The sequence below is a fragment of the Bos grunniens genome, chromosome 5 (assembly GCF_055505025.1).
Source record: "Bos grunniens cultivar Pamir isolate PY7600 chromosome 5, Bosgru_T2T1.0, whole genome shotgun sequence".
Classification (NCBI taxonomy): Eukaryota; Metazoa; Chordata; class Mammalia; order Artiodactyla; family Bovidae; genus Bos; species Bos grunniens.
In genome coordinates, this window is record NC_141169.1 from 105,032,152 (window position 1) to 105,050,714 (window position 18,563).

Below are 18,563 nucleotides of genomic sequence, written 5' to 3' on the forward strand. Positions count from 1 at the left end.
TCAGACACGACTGAGCGACTGAACTGAAGTGAACTGATGTTTATCTTTTGCCAAATTTGGGACATTTTTAGCTACGATTTCTTTTTTTTCTTTATATATTTTATTGAACTATAGTTGACTCACAATGTTTCAGGTGCACAGCAACGTGGTTCAGTTATACATATACACATATTATTTTTTAAATTATTTTCCATTCTAATAATTTTTCTGTTCTGTATTTTTCGCCTCGCCTTCTGAGAATCTGTTGACAGAAATGTTAAACCTTTTAATAGTGTTCGACAGGCCCTGAGGCTCTGGTAATTTTTTTGTTGTTTTTATTTTTTATCTCTTTTTATCTGTTGTTTAGATTTCATGATTTTTTTTTTTGGCTGTGCCACTCAGCTTGTGGGATCTTTGTTCCCTGATCAGGGATTGAATCCAGGCCCTGGCAGTGAAAGCTCAAGTCTTAACCACTGGACCACTAGTGAATTCCCCCAAATTGCATAATTTGTATCGATCTACCTTCAAACTCACGCTTTTGTCTGTTATCTTCATTCTGCTATTAAAACCTATCCAGCAAAGATTTTATTTTGGTTATTCCTATCTTTCAGTTCTAAAATCTCCATTTACTTCTTTGTAGCTTTTACTTCTCTGCTGAAACTTTCTATTAATATATTTTCATTTGTTTCAAGAGCATTCTCCCTTTCTTTTTCCAATATAGTTATACTAACTGTTTTGCAGTCTTTGCCTTCCAAAACCTCTGTCATCTTTGTCTTTTCCTAGAGAGCTCTTTGTATGCTGAGTAGTTTCAGATCATACCCTGAAAGATGGAATACAGTTTCAAGACTCTGGGTCTTATGAAAATACTAAAGAGAATATCTTCTGTTTCAGCAAGTGATCGACCAGGTTAGAGTCAGGCAGCAACCTGCCTTTTTTTTGCACTGTGGTTCCAATGTCAATTTAATTTTCAGTTTGCAGTGCTATTCGGATCAGTCCTACACGTGTGCCACCCAGTGGCCAGTCGGACCTGGACCGTGGCCCATCCTATAGCTCAGCTCACAAGGCTTCAGGTAAGCTGTTCAGGGTCAGATTCATGCTTGCACAGTTCAGAGGTGAGCCCAGGAGTTTGCACAGAGCTATCTGGGCTGCTCTCTTGATTTCTCTTTCTGTGATCTCCTGGTACTTTCTGGTTCTCTGGAGCTTCTCTTTCCAATCCTCTGGCCCAAAAGTCAGAGTTTTAGTTTCTCTGCTCTGCTGGACATTTTTTGTTTTTTAACATTTATTTGGCTGAGCCATGTCTTAGTTGTGGCACTTGGATCTTTAGTTGCTGTCCAGGGATCAAATTTCGGCCCTTCTGTTTTGGGGGTCTTAGCCACTGGACCACCAGGGAAGTCCCTCTGCTGGACATTTCTCACTATGTGTCTGGGTCAAGCAATAAGAGAAGAGAGAAAGGAAAAAGAAGGGCAGATTCGCTCCACATTTTTGTGCCCAGAGCTCCAGTGGTCAGAGAGAAGGGTTTTCCTTCCCAGAGTTTTCAGTGTCTGCCCAGCCACCGTTGCCGTCACCGTGCTGCTGTGGCGACCGCCACCCTGGTGTCCTGTGGGGCTGGAGGGGAGAGGGGAAAGAAAGAGGGGACTTCCCCCCACTGCCAGAGCCCCCTAGACCTGCAGCAGAGGGCTCCAAGGGGAGCCTTTCAGCTCACACCAGATGTGCACTTCTAGGTTTGGGCTGCCTTTGGGTTCATTCCAGGTGATACTGGAGGGGTGGGGGGAAAGGAAAACTCACCACTGCTTTAGTGGAACTTTGAATTCTGGTGTCTTTCTCCCAGCTACCATTTACTTCTTGGTTGCTTGTTTGCTTTTTGGGTTTTTCTGGTTGCACTGTGTCGTTTACAGGATCCCAGTTCCCAGGGATCGAACCCCAGGCTCTCAGCAGGGAAAGTGCATGGGTCGAAATCTCTGGACCACCAGGGACGTCCCTGCTTCGTTTACTGTTCACCACAGATCTCAGATAACTGCTCTGTGCATTCTGTCCAGGACTGTCAGAGAGACAGGGTGGGGTGAGCCTACTCCATTTACAATCTATGTGACCCTAGGCAGGTTAAGATGACTTTTCTGTACCACATCCGTCATCTTTAGAAGCGGATGGTAGTGATATTAACCTCAGAAGTTTGTTGTATTAAATGAGTTTATATCCATAAGGCACTAAGAGTGCTTGATCACAGTAAGTGCTTAATAAATATTACTAACAGTACTTAATAATAAATAATATTTTTCATTAGCAATTATCATAGAAAGATTAGAAAATAGAGATGGGCAAAAAGATGAAAGTCACCCAAAATCCCAATGCCCAGAAGTATAATATATGCATCCTGATTTGTATTATTTCAGATTTTTCAGTCAAGATATATTTATTAATTGACTGGACACATGAACAATTAGTAGAAGCATAGAACTGTATTCCCTGTCCTGTTCCCCAAATGATACATTTCGCTTTAGGGAGCCAAAGCAGGTCACAGGAAGAAAACTTTCAAGCTCTCGGCCTTCTTCCCACGATTCCTCCCACTCAGAATGCTCATCCTCCCCTTTCTTTATCAGGTTCACTGCTACTTGGGTATCTAGTTTCAATTTAAAGGTCACATCCTCTTAGGAGGCTTCCCTGACCCCAGATGAGAAGTAGATTCTCTGGTAAGGGCTTTCGTGTCACCCTATACTTCTTAGTACTTACCACGCACTTAATTATGTAACCATACAGTTAAGAATCTCAGAGGACAGACAAGTTCTGTACTTAAGAGTTTCACATTTGCTCATTTTTCTCTCCCAAAATGAGCAGGATGGTGCCCCTGGCCTCCCCATCCATCCTCCAAGGCGCTATGGTTGAAGCCTGTTCGGCTGATCCAAGGTGGCACTAATCTGGGCAAGTCTGCTTACATAAATGGGCCACCACAGCTCCAAGCTGAGTCAATGAGCAGTGAAGTCCCATTTTCCAGTCCAACCGCAGAGATCCGAATTCAGTAGGAACCGGGGTGCGAGTGGGGTCCAGCAATATGCATTTTCAAAAGCTGCCCTGATGATTCTGATGCTGATGGACCAAAAAAACTGCTTGTGGTAGGACACCTCCGACACGCCTTCCAAAGATCCTTGCCTTCTAACCATCACTAGGCTGGACCTGGTGACTGGTAAATGACGGGATGTTTCCTCCCCAGTTAGGTTACAGAAGACTGGGCTTTCACCTTGCCGAGGTGGTCTCTGGCTCTTGCTCTGATGAAGGGGGCAGCCTCTGACCTATAGTCAGCCAAGGAGTGAGGACCTCAGCCTGACCACCCAGAGGTAGGGAATCCTGCTGACAATCGCTGGCTATGCCTGGAAGTCAGTCCCACCCACTGGAACCCTGAGCTGAGACACCCTCAGTCACACCCTGCGGTAGCCTTGGAAGGGACCCTGAAAACTCAGCAGAAAACTGTAGTGCTGAGTTGTGCAGATTTCCGGGCTGTAGAAACCGAGATAATAACCATGTGTTGTTTTAAGCCGCTAGGTTTCAGGGTAATTTGTTATACAGCAGCAGAGCACTCACTCACTGCCTAGACACGCCCCTCTGAACTACTGTCTCTCCACGCATGCTGGAAGACGCACCTAAGCAGAGAACTTCTCACTTCTCTCTCTTTTTTTGTTTTGTTACCACAAATAAGATCTTTTATTTGTCACCATTAAGAGTCTGCATTTTAAACCGATTCTTGGACTGGTGGCTCGTATCCATCAGCTCGTTCAACTTTGGCACCTGCCTCATCCCCAGTAGCTTTTCCAGAACTACTACCTTCACCATGTAGCTCCATGAGTTTTCCCAATTCAAATTTGGGCTTCTTCAGCATTTTTACTTTTCTAACGAAGACATCATGGAGCGGATAGATTGGCAAGCCTTTTCTATGTCTTTTCCAATGCTATCTGGAATCAATTTATTGACTACCTCTTTCAAGTCATTTGCACCTCTCGGGTCACAATTTCCATCATCTTCTTGCGGATCTGGCGCACCTGCTGGTGCTGGGCGTAAGAGGTCTTCCGAATCTGATTGTTGCGCTTTTTAGTAAAACCCACGCAGAACAGACGAAGCAAGTAACCGTCGGTCGTCTTGACATCAACGTGAGCTTCAATCATGGTCTGCCATCTTTTGACCATGGAACACATTTTGTCACGGGTAAGACCCATACCATGAAAATTAGTCAGGCAGTTTTTGCCCTGAACATCCTCAGTAATTAGCTTGAATTTTCTAAATGCTACTTCATCATTCTGCAGATCAGCAAGACTCACTTCAAAAACACGACCTTTGAGGCCATCAGATGCGATTTCGGTTCCTTGAGTTCTTGTGACCAATGTTTTCCCAATATTCCTTATATTGAACATAGCTGGTGCTTTCACATCATACCAATCTTTTTTAGAAAATGGGTCAACCACTTTCTTCTTGGCTCCCTTTTGGCCTCCTTTCGTAAGGCGCTTGTTCTTGCCGACCGCCATGGTGCTGCTCAGAGAACCAAAAAGGCTCACTTCTCTTTAATACGATCTCATCAAATACGGGCTTCCCAGGTGGTGCCAGTGGTAAAGCATCTGTCTGCCAATGCAGGAGATGCAAGGGACATGGGTTTGAGAAGAGGAATCTGGGAGACCTGGGTCAGGAAGATCCCTTGGAGAAGGAAATAGCAAACCACTCCAGTATTCCTGCCTGGAGAATCCCATGGACAGAGGAGCCTGCTGGGCTACAGTCCATGGGGTCAGAAAGAGTTGGACACGACTGAGCACGCATGCACGCACACACATCAAATACTGACTAGAGACACTGTCTTTGCTTTTTGCGTAGAAAGGTGCATCCCAGTCCAAACGCACTTTTTATGTCCAGAGACTTTGGCTTAACCTTCTAAGAGTTACCTGTTTCATGTGTGTGAACTCTGAATTCGCACGAATGCAAGTTCTCTTTCTCCTCCTATCACAGTGGCCCAGCCCTAAGCTCCTCTAGCTAGGGTTGCCATCGATTTGGGATCATCGTCTGAGAAAGTACAAGTGATGAGAATTTTCGGCTGGAAGATTTTTCCTGGAACCCTAGGCTTTGTTATACATGGAATCCCTAATGTGCTAAGTCACTTCAGTCCTGTCTGACTCTGTGATCCTGTGGATTGTATCCCACCAGGCTCCTCTGTCCGTAGGATTCTCCAGGTGAGAATACTGGAGTGGGCTGCCATTTCCATCTCCAGGGGATCTTCCTAACCCAGGGATTGAACCTGCACCTCTTGCGTCTCCTGCATTGGCAGGCAGGTTCTTTACCACTAGTGCCACGTGGGCATCCGTAAATCCTGAACCAACTCCACGGTCAAAACAGTCCACAAGAATTCACTCCCCCATCTCCAAGCCTTGGGAGGCAAATGCCCTGTCTTTGTAAGTCAAAGACAAATTTCATTTGCATGTCCTTGAGGCTGTGAATGGCCCTTTCTCCCTCTGGGTATAGGACCTGGCAGTCCAAGACCACCCACATCAGACCCTGGAGCCATTCACTGAAGGTTGGAACTGCAGGGATCAGGGCAGTTATGGAGTCAAAGCTGGAGGCAGCTTACAGGAAAACGAGATATTAAAGTTCAAGGAAAAAGTGGGGTATGGGCAGAGGGAGGGGACACAGGCTCGAAGCACCAGGAGTTAGCGACTTCTACAGAAATGGACAGTGTGGGAGGACAGAGGGATTTATTGCAAAGGTAAAGATTTGAATCAAGATGCAAAAGTCTCAATAGGCTCCAATACTTTGGCTACCTGATGCGAAGAGCCAACTCACTGGAAAAGTTTACCCTAATGCCGGGAAAGATTGAGGACAGGAGAAGGGGGAAACAGAGGATGAAACTGTTGGATGGCCTCATTGACTCAGTGGATATGAATTTGAACAAACTCTGGGAGATTGTGAAGGACAGGGGAGCTTGGTGTGCTACAGGGCATGGGGTTACAGAGTCAACTTAGCGGCTGAACAAGAAGCTAGTCTAGACCAAAGCTAAAATGAGAGGCCGAGAGTCAACTGAGAAGACAGGGCTCACTGGACTGGTCTCAGGAAGTCTCCACTGCCCCTCAAGACAACAGACTCACCTAGCCCACTTTTAACCAAACACTCAGGATCCACCCCTACTTCCAATTCTATTTCAACTGATACTTTAAGACCAGTAAACAACGGTCTCCCCCTAGAGGACAGCACAAGCTAGGGAAAGCGGCTCGGTCAACACTGGGACCCTCAGGAGGCGACTGCCTCTCATGCAAGTGGGAGACCAACTGTCCCTTACACTAGAGCACCCCAAGTTTAGGGTGTGCACAGCAGTGCACTGAGCCAAGGGGACCAAACCCACACCTCTCGAATGCCCTGCCATGGACAGGGGACAGGAGTCCAACTACGGCTTCTTACTGAGACCTGAGAGTCCCGTATGATTTGTTTTATTTCTGGCTGTGCTGGGTCTTCACTGTTGCTCAGGCTTTTTGGGGGTTACTCTAGTTGTGGTGTGTGGGCTCCTCATTGCGGTGGCTTCTCTTGTTGTGGAGCACGGGCTCTAGGGTGCACAGGCTTCGGTAGTTGTGGCACGTGGGCTCAGCAGTTGCAGCTCCCAGGCTCTAGAGCATGGAGTCGGTAGCTGTGGTGCACGGGCTTAGCTGCTCTGCGGCCTGTGGGATCTGCCCAATCAGGGACTGAACCTGTGTCTCCCGCATTGGCAGGCAGATTCTCTACCACTGAGCCACCAGGGAAGCCCTCCTGTGGTTTTGATGCAAAAATTGAAGTTTACTATCAACTCTTCCCCTACAATCCTATGAGGTGGAGGTAAACAGGCTGAACTCAGAGTTCCCCGAGAGCAGGGACAGTGACCACCATTTTGCATCTCCAGCTGCGCACACGCTGGTGCCCAGCAAGCGCCCTCGGCTCCTGAATGAATGCCGACATACTGAGCAATCTGTTCAAAGTTCAACGGCCTAGGATCTAGGTCTCCAGGCACCCAGTGGGCTTCGGCATAGTATTTGGTTCTCCTGTTTTTCTGGCACTTCGCTTTAGAGCGAGCTGGGAAAGAGCCTTCTGTGCGTCCACAAATACCAAAGACAGAAGACACCCCCTGCAGGGCTGGTGAGATAGTTTGTAGATAGACTTCTCATAGATTTATTTGTGTGTCATGTTATATATAGATATATGTATATATACTCTTTTTATACAATCTATATCCCCTCCCGTTCCCCACCAAACTCACAAGAGGAAGTATAAATCCTTCCAGGATGGCCGTCAGGCTTTCGAGGACAGCCAGGGCCAAGAAAGAACCATCTCATGACAGCTTGAGAACAGCTGTCTTGAGGCTCTGGGGTCACTGGAGCAGCAGTGCTCCCAGGACCTGACGTGGGGAGAGATGGGAATGGCTGCAGAGGGACAAGATTCTAGGCTGCGAGTGTCCAGCGACTCCTAGAATGGCAGGCTGGCTCCCAGAGCTCTCGGCATGGGAATAAAAGTGGGAGCCCTATGGCTCTTTGGATGCTGCCTGAACAGGCAGGGGGGTGGCGGCAGGCGGGGAGAGGCATGCAAGGCGTGGGCGGCAGGAAAGGAACTTGGGGGTCTTACGCTGGGGACAGTGGTGTGTAGTGAATGGGGGCAGATGCTGGGTCCTAAAGAAACAGGGCAAAGAGCATGGCGGGGAAGAGGAGGGGACAAGGGAACACGTAAGAAAGTCATGTGAAACAAAAAGTACCAACAAAACCATGACTTGTACTTCCCTCCTCCCTGGAGAAGGTGTGGCCTATGCTTGGGGGTGGGGGAGCAGGCATGGGAGCCGGCAGGGCTAGGGGTCAGGAACCTAGATTATCAGCTGGCCAGGGGCACAGGAAGGCTGAGGACTCCTATGGGCGGGCGGGTGGGCAGTGAGCACCCCACATCCCGAGAAGAAATGACAGTCCTTTCAGTTCGACTTGGACCAAATCTTGGCGCTCCCTCGGAGCCTGGCAAGGAGGAAAGAGAGACAGAGGGGGCTGTAGGGAACCGCTAGGCACTGCAACCCCCCAATTCCTGACCCCCACAAGCTTCTGAAGGGATGAGGGAGGCAGGAGCAGGCAGCCTGGACTGGAGTGGCCCCCACACCCGCTCACCCCTTGCCCTTGGAGGCTTTTTTGCTGGGCTGGCGCTGGTTGGTGCCTGGGGCCGGCTCCCTCAGCTCAGTCAGGTGCTGCTCGGGGTCTTGAGATGTGGCCGCGGCCGCCGCGGCTGTTGTAACCTTAATGGTTTTCTTCAGGTTGGCGACCTACCCAGAGGAAAGGAATGGGGGGAAACAAGGAAGGTTCCAGACCCTGACTGTCCCTGCCCACCTGGTCTGTCTCCACCACCGCTGTCCAAACCCCTCTGCCCGGGACAAGTGGCCCGGGCCAGAGGAGGAGCTGGGTTCAGCCAGCTGGCCCCCCAACTGCTCACCTCACTCTCGATCTGCTGCTTCAAGCCCAGCTGCTGCTCCTTGTGCTGGTTGGCCCGGCTCACCTGCTCCTCAATGCCTGACAGGACCACCTCGCAGCCCACACACCTGTGGGAATTGGCGGGGAGGAGGTCAGCGTGGGAGGGCGTTGACCACAGATTCACGAGGAAAAGACTCAGGGAGACCCCTCAGTCCTGGTGTCGGGAACCCTGTCTGAGCTAGAAGCTTCGCCAGGGCACGTAGAGACCGCCTATGACAAAATTCCCAGGACAGAAGGACACTCAGGGAGGAAGAGGGAGGAGACAGGCAGTGCCTGGAGTGATGTGCAAGACGGGAAAGGGAAAGTGTTAGCTGCTCAGTCATGTCCGAGTCTTTGCGACCCTATGGACTGTAGCCCACCAGGCTCCTCTGTCCATGGGATTCTCCAGGCAAGAATACTGTAGTGGGTTGCCATGCCCTTCTCCAGGGGATCTTCTCAACCCAGGGACTGAACCCAGGTCTCCTGTATTGCAGACAGGTTCTTTACCTTCCTTGGAAGCCCCCCCAAAATGGGAGTAGGAGCTAAAACAGAAACAGGGTGGCAAAGGTTACAGAGGAAAAAAGGAAGGCACGTTAACAAACCGAGGTCACACAAGAACACAAAGAAAACAGACGTGGGAGAGGCCAGTGGCCTGTGGACAGTGCTGGTCACAGAGCTGGGGAGCTGCATCCAGCCTGAGACGGGTGACCCATCCCCCAGGGGACCACGACTCAAGGTTACCACCCCCTCCCACACCAGGTACTCCAGGCATGCTTCTCCCTCCGGCCCCTACCCCTCCTCCTTCCCTTTCAAACTCACATCCTCTGCCCTGCCCAGCCCTCCTCCCTCTCCAAAGCACCCCTCCCTTCCTGGGGTCTCACCACTCCTGCAGGGTCCGGGCGATGGCGCTGAGGTCCTGGCGCTGGATGTCCCGCCCGATGCTGTAGTCGACCTCCAGCCGCTGGTGGCGCTGGTCCAGGGAGCCGCGCAGCACGTCGGCGTACACGGCCTCGATGACCAGGTCTTCTAGCTGCCTCACGTTGCGCAGGGCCAGCGCCTCCAGCAGCACTGCATAGGGGATACACTGGGGCCCCAGGGCGGCGGGGTCTGTGTGGGGCCGCAGCAGAGCGGGCTTCCAAGACGCCCTTCTCTCCATCCCCCTGCCCACCCTCCACTCCTACTCCTAATCGCCTCCTCTAAGAGGCTGGTTCTAAGGCAACATAAATTAACAAGTATCCCCACCTGAGAAATAACAGGATGAGAATCTTAAATAAAAGACATACGCCCCCTTGGACTTCCCAGGTGGCGCTAGTGGCAAAGAACCCGCCTGACATCATGGGAGGATGTGGTGTGGGGGAGGTCTGGAGCTACTCCATCTACTTCCAAAGAGGCATCTCACAGGAGTCAGCCTGATTTAAGTAAAACCATAAGCATGACGGAGAGTGACGTAACACCTGGGAGATGCAGATGGGTGGGGGGATAGTCAAAAACAGGACCCAACAGGTAATACAAATGTGTAACACTTCTGGGTTATAGATTTCTTTCTTTTTGGTCACATTGTACACCTTGCAGGATCTTAGGGGAGGAGGGGGCTGTTGAAGGACACAGCCAGCAGCATCTGTGTTGCTATTCTGAATCCAAAGGCAAAAGGTGTTTTACTTAGAACCTGAGTTGGTTGAAAAGCAAAAGAGAAAACTAGCAGAATCATATTCAGCCCCAAAGGCCGAAGGTAATGGAGTTCAGATGTGGGCCCTGGATCGTTGCGGGAGGCAAGAAGAAGCAACACGGTGACCGTTCCCTTCCGATGGACCCCCGAGAAGGGACATACAGAAAGGTGTTCTGTGACTCAGGACCCGATAGGGACTGTCACTCACCTTGACTTTGGCAGCTAAGGTGACGACCGATAGGTGTCGAAGCTTATTCTTCTGAGCCTCTGTGAGTGGGGGAAGATTCCGGGCTTCGGCTAGAAAAAAATAAAGTGTAGGAAATCCTGATTTGCACTTTTGTGGGAAGTCCTAGCCTCCTTCCTTTTTTTTTTTTTTTTTTTGAGTTTTCCATGCCAATTCAGGTCTTGACCCTGACCCTGTGTACCCAAGGGATCTAAGTCAGGTACCCCAGGAATGTCTTATAAGTCCCTCTGTAAATTGCCCTTCTCCCACCTCCAGTCTCCAGAGCTCCAACCCCTCCGGTTACCTAAGTAGTCAGCGTACGTCCCGTAAGCAAACACTGTGAGCAGCCGGAACGTGGAAGCGAAGTCGCTCTCAGCCAGCTGTGGAAACATGAGGGGAGAGAAGCGGTGACAGGAAGGGCCTCTCTCCCCACCCTCCAGACTCTGCCTGTTTGAACCCCAATCTCCAGGCCCAGCTTTCCCCTCCAACACTAGCTCTCCCAGCTCACCGAAAGGAATTCTCTGCCTCTCTGATTCTCCCCAAGGAAGCCTCATTTTCACCTCCAGGCCTTTGTTGATTCTGTCCCCCAGACCCACAATACCCTCTTCCTCCATCTGCCTCCCAATTCCTACCCTAAAGTCAGAGTTAAAAACTTTCGTAGTGTTTAGTTACCTAACACATCTCACACACACGCACACCTCCCGGACATTACAAACTGTGTTGTTTCATCCTTAGAGTATATGTAGTATTTCTGAATTTGAATACCCTTAGGAGTCTGCTGTACTCCCCAATTCACCAAGGACTTCCGCCTTGGCCTCACTCCCGTGACAGCTGCAGGATATGGGCCGGCATTGGGAGGTGCCTCTGCTTCAGACTGGTCTCAGCTGGGAGCATGCATCACCCAAGCCAGTCCACCCAGACCTCCTCTCCTCCTACCACTGATCACCCACTTAGTCCATCAAAGCCCACCTGATGCTGTTACCTAACAATGTCTTTCTTTTCAACAAGATTACAGACCTGGTTTCTCCCACTCAGATCTAGCAGAAATGTGCATGTACTTGGCTCTGCTGATAAATACTTGCTAAATAAGTGATTTATACATGGATATCCATTCACCTTATCTCCGCAACTGGACTGTACGTTTCAGAAGGGGAGCCCTGTGGCTTGTACTTTCCTGGTATTCCCAGGACTAGAAGAGTGCTAAACAGGCACCCAAAACCTACCTCTCCTCCTTCCCCTTGATTCTCTGATTCCACTGCAGCGGAAAGCAGGGAAAGAAGGCAGCCAGTTTTCTTTGGACAAGAAGGATCCCAAAAGGTTAACTGCATTGACTCAATCACTGGCCCTCAAAAAATTTACTCAGAGTTCACCCACCTACCACCGTCATAGTATCTCAGAACTTTGGCTGGTGCCATACATCTTGGTAATCTACTCACTCTGGACTTTAAACTCTTAACTCTATCACTTCTGTGTGAACAGGTCTCTCCCCTGTGTTCCTAGCATATTATAGTGTGTCTTGAAGAAAAAGATACCTTCTACCTTAGCTAATTTAAGTGAATTTACCGGTCATGACAATTTCACATTCATTCCTTCTATTTGTACCAGACTTTACACTTTCACAGAATCTCACCTGATTTCTACGACACTGAGGGGCAGTAACAGGTCCATTTTGTTTTGTTTTTTGTGGCCATACCATGTGGCATGTGGGATCTCAGTTTCCCCACCTGGGATCAATCCTCCACCCCCTGCACTGGAAGGTGGAGTCTTAACCACTGAACTGCCAGAGAAGCCCCCATGTCCAGTTTTTAAAAAGAAAATGTAGGTCCTAAAATAAAAGTGACCTGATTAAGGTAACAGGCTTCCCTGGTGGCTCAGACAGTAAAAAATCTGCCTGCAATGCAGGAGACCAGGGGTTGATCCCTTCCTGGGGAAGATCCCCTGGAGTAGGAAATGGCAACCTACGCCAGTATCCTTGCCTGGAGAATCCCATGAACAGAGGAGCCTGATGGGCTACAGTCCATGGGGTCACAACGAGTCAGATACAACTGAGCAACTAACACACACTACAATCAAGGTAATATGATTATTAAGAGCTATAACATTGATGGAGACAGGCTGAAATCAGTTCTCCTATTCTGAATCACAAGCTCTTATTCAGCTGAATGGTTATCGGGTTGCAAAACGAGCCCTGTCCACCCATTCTTAGTCTTCAGCCCCAGGCCTCCTTGGGAGCTATCCAGGTCAGGAACCCACCTCTCTAACATTAGGCATATCCAGCAGTTCCCCAAACACGTAGACACCAGGGGCCTCCAGCACCTGGTGGATGAGTGTGGCCAGCGCTGCCCCCTTGGCGGACTTGGCCAGGAGCAGAAACTGCTCCTGGTTCTGCCCTGTCACCTTGACCTCCGCACTCATGTTGGCGCTGAGCTGGGGGGACCTGGGCTCGGGAAGTCTGGAGCTGCAAGGAAAGAGGATGGGAAGCTGGAGGTTTCTGAACTGGGGAAGCTGGAAAGCACAAGGCCTAGGGGCTGGATTGCAGAGGCACTGAGCCACTTTGTAACCACAGTGTAACCCTCGTATCTTAGGAATCCTAAGATCAGCCACTTCGATGGCACCCTGGCTGATACAGCGTTGTCACGCCCACCTCCCCCATGCCTGAGCCTATGCCCAAATCCCACCACGCGCACCCCATGGAACTCCAAGGCACAAGTCTCAGTGGGGGAAGGGATGTCACATAGTGTCCACCCCAAAGACGACGCTCCCCGAAATATCCACTGTGCCCCGCAGGTGCCCCACACCACGTGACCTCACCCTCGCGATCCTTTCACGTGGCTCCGCCCCCTCCCTTAAAGAGGCCGCCGAGGGACCGTGGGCTCCCGCCGGCTACCCCGTCGTACTCTGGGTCAGACTCTGCGGGCCGCTACCTGGAAGCTCCGTCTTCCAGCGCACCGGGCGGGGCCACCGCTCCGTCACCTCCGGCAGCTGTTCTCAGCTTTTCCTGCCACCTCCCTGCAGGGTCACTCTGGCCCCTAAACTCTATGGCTGGCTTCCGGCCGTACTTCCGCTCTTATGGGGCGGATTTCTTGCGCGACATGCCCCGCCCTCGCCTCTGACTGCTGCAGCTCCCGAGAGCGACGCAGGCATTCTGCTCTCTCATTGGCTGTTGAGGAAAGACTGATGGGCGACTTCTTTCCTGCTCTGTTTCAATAAAACTTTATTGTTGGTCGGGTACTAGACGCTAAATGAGGAGGGGGCTCCTAGTCTCAGGCAGGTCCGGGCTTGTTCAGAGTTGTCTAAGCTGCCTGCCGAATAGCTCGGAGAAGGAAATGGCAACCCACTCCAGTACTCTTGCCTGGAGAATCCAATGGACGGAGGAGCCTGGTGGGCTGCAGTCCATGGGGTCGCTAAGGGTCGGACACGACTGAGCGACTTCACTTTGACTTTTCACTTTCATGCATTGGAGAAGGAAATGGCAACCCACTCCAGTGTTCTTGCCTGGAGAATCCCAGGGATTCTGGTGGGCTGCCGTCTATGGGGTCTCACAGAGTCGGACACGACTGAAGCGATTTAGCAGCAGCAGCAGCAGCCTAATAGCTCGACTTCTGGCTTCATGGGGTGCTTGAGGTGAGAGGAAAGCTGTGATCGGAAGAGAGGGTCAGAAAGAAAAAAGGAAGGTAGGATGAAGAGAAGAGGACATCAGTAATAGACGTCCAGTAGCAGAGATCACCTGGGTATAGCAACCACTCTTTTTTTTTTTGGAGGAGCAAGAGAAAAAAGTGGAAACAATAAAGGAGATAGTAATAACTACCATGTATTGAATATTCCCTGGTGGCTCAATGGTAAAGAATCTACCTTGCAATGCAGGAGACTCCGGTTTGATCCCTTGGTTGGGAAGATTCCCTGAAGAAGGAAATGGCAACCCACTCCAGTATTCTTGCCTAGGAAATCCCATGGACAGAGGAGCCTGACAGACTAGTCCATGGGGTCGCAAAAGAGTCTTAGCAACTAACAACAAATTGAATATTTACTATTGATCAGACATCTTTTAAAATTAAAATTGTATCCCACTGAATCCTTGTAACAGCGTCCCCATTGTGACTCCAGGACACCATCTTATCATGATTACAACATGTGTTTATAGAGAGATGCTTTTCTGTAATATTGACTCTTTTACTTCCTGGGGAAGGGAAAAAAAAAAAAAAACCTAAGAGGAGGGAAAGCATATATTGTTACTCCCACTCTACAGCTTAGAAAAACTGAGGCTCATAAAAATTGATTTTACGTGGAACCTATGTGTTTTCAAACCTGGATTTTCAAAACCCATGTGTTTTCAAATCTTTCCAATTCACCATGATACTTTAGGTGAAAAAAATAAACAACTAACATTTCTATAGTGTTCTGTATTTCATACTGGCCTTGCAGAAGGTCAAATGAGAGAGTTAATGATGTCTTGGAGCTTTCCGGTGAGGCACTGAGCTAATAGTTTACTTATTCATTTGATACTTAAAACAATTCATTATTGTTTCTCTTTTCCAAATGGAAAAACAGGACTCGGGGACTTAAGTAAACAAGGAAAAGGGAGAAGGAGATGAAAAAGAATAAGGAGGAAGAGGCAGGGGAGGAGAAAGAATAAATGAGTTGATACCTCAAAGTGAGAAGCAATCAAAGGCATAAGAAACCATCCAAAGTTTGGAGGAACCAAATAATTATTTGATCTAACCATATCTATTAATATTTGGAAAGGAAAAAGAGAAATATGAGGAAAGAATGAGAAATGAGACAATATATGTTCTATTATGTGCCATGTCTTTAGTTGTTCAATGTTTTAAAGACTATATTTTTAGAACAGTTTTAGGTTTACAATAAAATTGAGAGGAAGGTACAGAGGTTTGCCATATAGCCCTTGAGCCTACACGTGCATAATCTCTTTATTAACATCAGTCTAGGGACTTCCCTGGTAGTCCAGTGCTTGAGACTCCATGCTCCCACTGCAGGGAGCATGAGATCATCCCTGATTGGGAAGCTAAGATCCTACATGCTGCGCAGCATGGTCAACATTTTACCTAAGGGTTGACTCTTGGTGGCATACATTCATTGGGTTTGGAAAACTGTATAATGACATATATCTATGATTATTATATATATTACATATATAATATCCTTGCCCTAAAAATTCCCTATGATCTGCCTAGTTATCTCTCTCTACCTCCCACCCCTGGCAACTACTGATACTTTTGTCATCTCCATCAGATCAGATCAGATCAGATCAGATCCGTTGCTCAGTCGTGTCCGACTCTTTGTGACCCCATGAATCGCAGCATGCCAGGCCTCCCTGTCCATCACCAACTCCCGGAGTTCACTGAGACTCGCGTCCATTGGGTCAGTGATGCCATCCCGCCATCTCATCCTCTGTCGTCCCTTTCTCCTCTTGCCCCCAATCCCTCCCAGCATCAGAGTCTTTTCCAATGAGTCAACTCTTCGCATGAGGTGGCCAAAATACTGGAGTTTCAGCTTTAGCATCATTCCTTCCAAAGAAATCCCAGGGCTGATCTCCTTCAGAATGGACTGGTTGGATCTCCTTGCAGTCCAAGGGACTCTCAAAAGTTTTCTCCAACACCACAGTTCAAAAGCATCAATTCTTCGGTGCTCAGCCTTCTTCACAGTCCAACTCTCACATCCCTACATGACCACTGGAAAAACCATAGCCTTGACTAGACGAACCTTTGTTGGCAAAGTAATGTCTCTGCTTTTGAATATGCTGTCTAGGTTGGTCATAACTTTCCTTCCAAGGAGTAAGCGTCTTTTAATTTCATGGCTGCGGTCACCATCTGCAGTGATTTTGGAGCCCAGAAAAATAAAGTCTGACACTCTTTCCACTGTTTCCCCATCTATTTCCCATGAAGTGATGGGACCAGATGCCATGATCTTCGTTTTCTGAATGTTGAGCTTTAAGCCAACTTTTTCACTCTCCACTTTCACTTTCATCAAGAGGCTTTTTAGTTCCTCTTCACTTTCTGCCATAAGAGTGGTGTCGTCTGCATATCTGAGGTTATTGATATTTCTCCCAGCAATCTTGATTCCAGCTTGTGTTTCTTCCAGTCCAGCGTTTCTCATGATGTACTCTGCATATAAGTTAAATAAGCAGGGTGACAATATACTGCCCTGACGTACTCCTTTTCCTATTTGGAACCAGTCTGTTGTTCCATGTCCAGTTCTAACTGTTGCTTTCTGACCTGCATACAAATTTCTCAAGAGGCAGGTCAGGTGGTCTGGTATTCCCATCTCTTTCAGAATTTTCCACAGTTTATTGTGATCCACACAGTCAAAGGCTTTGGCATAGTCAAGAAAGCAGAAATAGATGTTTTTCTGGAACTCTCTTGCTTTTTCCATGATCCAGCAGATGTTGGCAATTTGATCTCTGGTTCCTCTGCCTTTTCTAAAACCAGCTTGAACATCAGGAAGTTCACGGTTCACATATTGCTGAAACCTGGCTTGGAGAATTTTGAGCATTACTTTACTAGTGTGTGAGATGAGTGCAATTGTGCAGTAGTTTGAGCATTCTTTGGCATTGCCTTTCTTTGGGATTGGAATGAAAATGGACCTTTTCCAGTCCTGGGGCCACTGCTGAGTTTTCCAAATTTGCTGGCATATTGAGTGCAGCACTTTCACAGCATCATCTTTCAGGATTTGGAATAGCTCAACTGGAATTCTATCACCTCCACTGCCTTTTCCAGATTGTCATAGAGTAGAAATCATTCAGTATGTAGCCTTCTCAGATTGGTTTCTTTCACTTTAAGTTTCCTCCATGTCTTTTTGTGGCTCGTTAGCTCACTTCTTTTTAGTGCCAAATAGCATTCCATTGTCTGGATGTATCACTGTTTTTGCATTGAGCTATTGAAGGACTTTGGTTGCTTCCAAGCTTAGGCAATTATGGATAAAGCTGCTATAAACGTCCATGTTCAGGTTTCAGTGTGAACATAAGTTTTCTCATCCCTCAGGGAAATACCAAAGAGCACAATTCCTGGATCATATGGTGAAAGCCTGTCCGACTAGGCTGTACAGCTTGTATTCCCACCAGCAGTGAGTAAAAACTCCTATTGCTCCACACGCTCACCAGCACTTGGTGGTGTCAGTGTTCTAGGTTTGGGCCATTCTAATAGGTGTGTGGTTGCATCTCATTGCTCTTTTACTACATATTTTGCATTTCCCTGATAACATGATGTGGAGCTTACCATCTGTATACCACCTTGTCTATTAAGGTCTTGGTTCACTTCTTAATTGGGTTGTTTGTTTTATTGGTTGAGTTTTATTGATAATAGTTTTAAAGTATATACTTTGGATAACAATCCTTTATCAGACGTGTCTTTTGCAAGTATTAATATTTTCTTCCAGTCTGTGGCTTGTCTTTTAATTCTCTTGATATTATCTACTTCAGAGCAGAAGTTTTGCATTTTGATTGTCAACCTTATCAATTATTTCTTTCACATATCCTGTCTTTGATGGTGTATCTAAAAAGGTATCAAGTTCATCTAGATTTTCTTCTATGTTATCTTTAGGAGTTTAATCGTTTCGCATTTTACATGTAGCCTTGTGATCTATTCAAGTTAATTTTTGTGAAGGGTATAAAACCTGGGTCTAGATTCCTTTCTTTTTATTTTTTTGCAAGTGGATGTCCAACACCATTTGTTGAAGAGGCTATCTTTGTTCCATTGCATTTCTTTTGGTTCTTTTTCAAAGATTAGTTGGCTCTATAGGAGTCTATTTCTGGGTTCTCTATTCTGTTCTGTTGATCTGTTTGTCTATTTTTTCACCAATATCATACTGTCTTGATGATTAAAATGCTTTATAGTAAGTCTTGAAATCAGGTAGTGTCAGTCCTCCAACTTTGTTCTTCTCCTTTAAAATTGTAATGACTATTCTGGGCCTTTTGCCTCTCCATATCAACTTTAGATCAGTTTGTTGCTATCCATAAAATAACTTGCTGCAATTATGGTTGTGATTTACTGAACCTGTAGGCTGAGTTGGGAAGAACTGATATTTTGATGATATTGAGTTTTCCTATTCATGTACTTGGACTAATTCTCCATTTAATTATTCTTTGATTTTTTTTTTAATCAGAGTTTTCTAGTTTTCCTTATAGATCTTATAAATGCTTTGCTAGATTTATGCTTAAGTATTTCACATTTCTGGTTTCTAAATGACATTGTTTTTAATTTCAAATTCCATTTGT

At 47.6% G+C, this 18,563-nt stretch overlaps 1 protein-coding gene and 1 pseudogene across 4 annotated transcripts; both read right to left on the reverse strand.

The window, feature by feature from the left end:
- Positions 1 to 2,354: 2,354 nt before the first annotated feature.
- Positions 2,355 to 4,626, reverse strand: LOC147372888 (small ribosomal subunit protein eS1 pseudogene; annotated as a pseudogene). The gene has a single exon (XR_015164342.1). The product of XR_015164342.1 is annotated as a small ribosomal subunit protein eS1 pseudogene (transcript).
- Positions 4,627 to 7,110: 2,484 nt separating this feature from the next.
- COPS7A (COP9 signalosome subunit 7A) lies at positions 7,111 to 13,409 on the reverse strand. Of its 3 annotated transcripts, none has more exons than XM_086402198.1 (8): positions 13,258 to 13,409; positions 12,587 to 12,791; positions 10,638 to 10,713; positions 10,319 to 10,407; positions 9,326 to 9,528; positions 8,428 to 8,533; positions 8,109 to 8,260; positions 7,111 to 7,961 (listed from the first exon to the last, which is right to left on the reverse strand). In XM_086402198.1, the coding sequence occupies exons 2-8, from the start codon at positions 12,746 to 12,748 to the stop codon at positions 7,922 to 7,924; spliced, it is 828 nt and encodes a 275-aa protein (XP_086258324.1). In that variant the 5' UTR covers positions 12,749 to 12,791; positions 13,258 to 13,409; the 3' UTR covers positions 7,111 to 7,921. The 3 variants fall into 3 exon arrangements, with proteins under 3 accessions (XP_086258324.1, XP_086258323.1, XP_086258322.1); XM_086402197.1 differs by having other exon boundaries at positions 13,145 to 13,280; XM_086402196.1 differs by lacking the exon at positions 13,258 to 13,409 and adding an exon at positions 13,021 to 13,151.
- Positions 13,410 to 18,563: the final 5,154 nt, after the last annotated feature.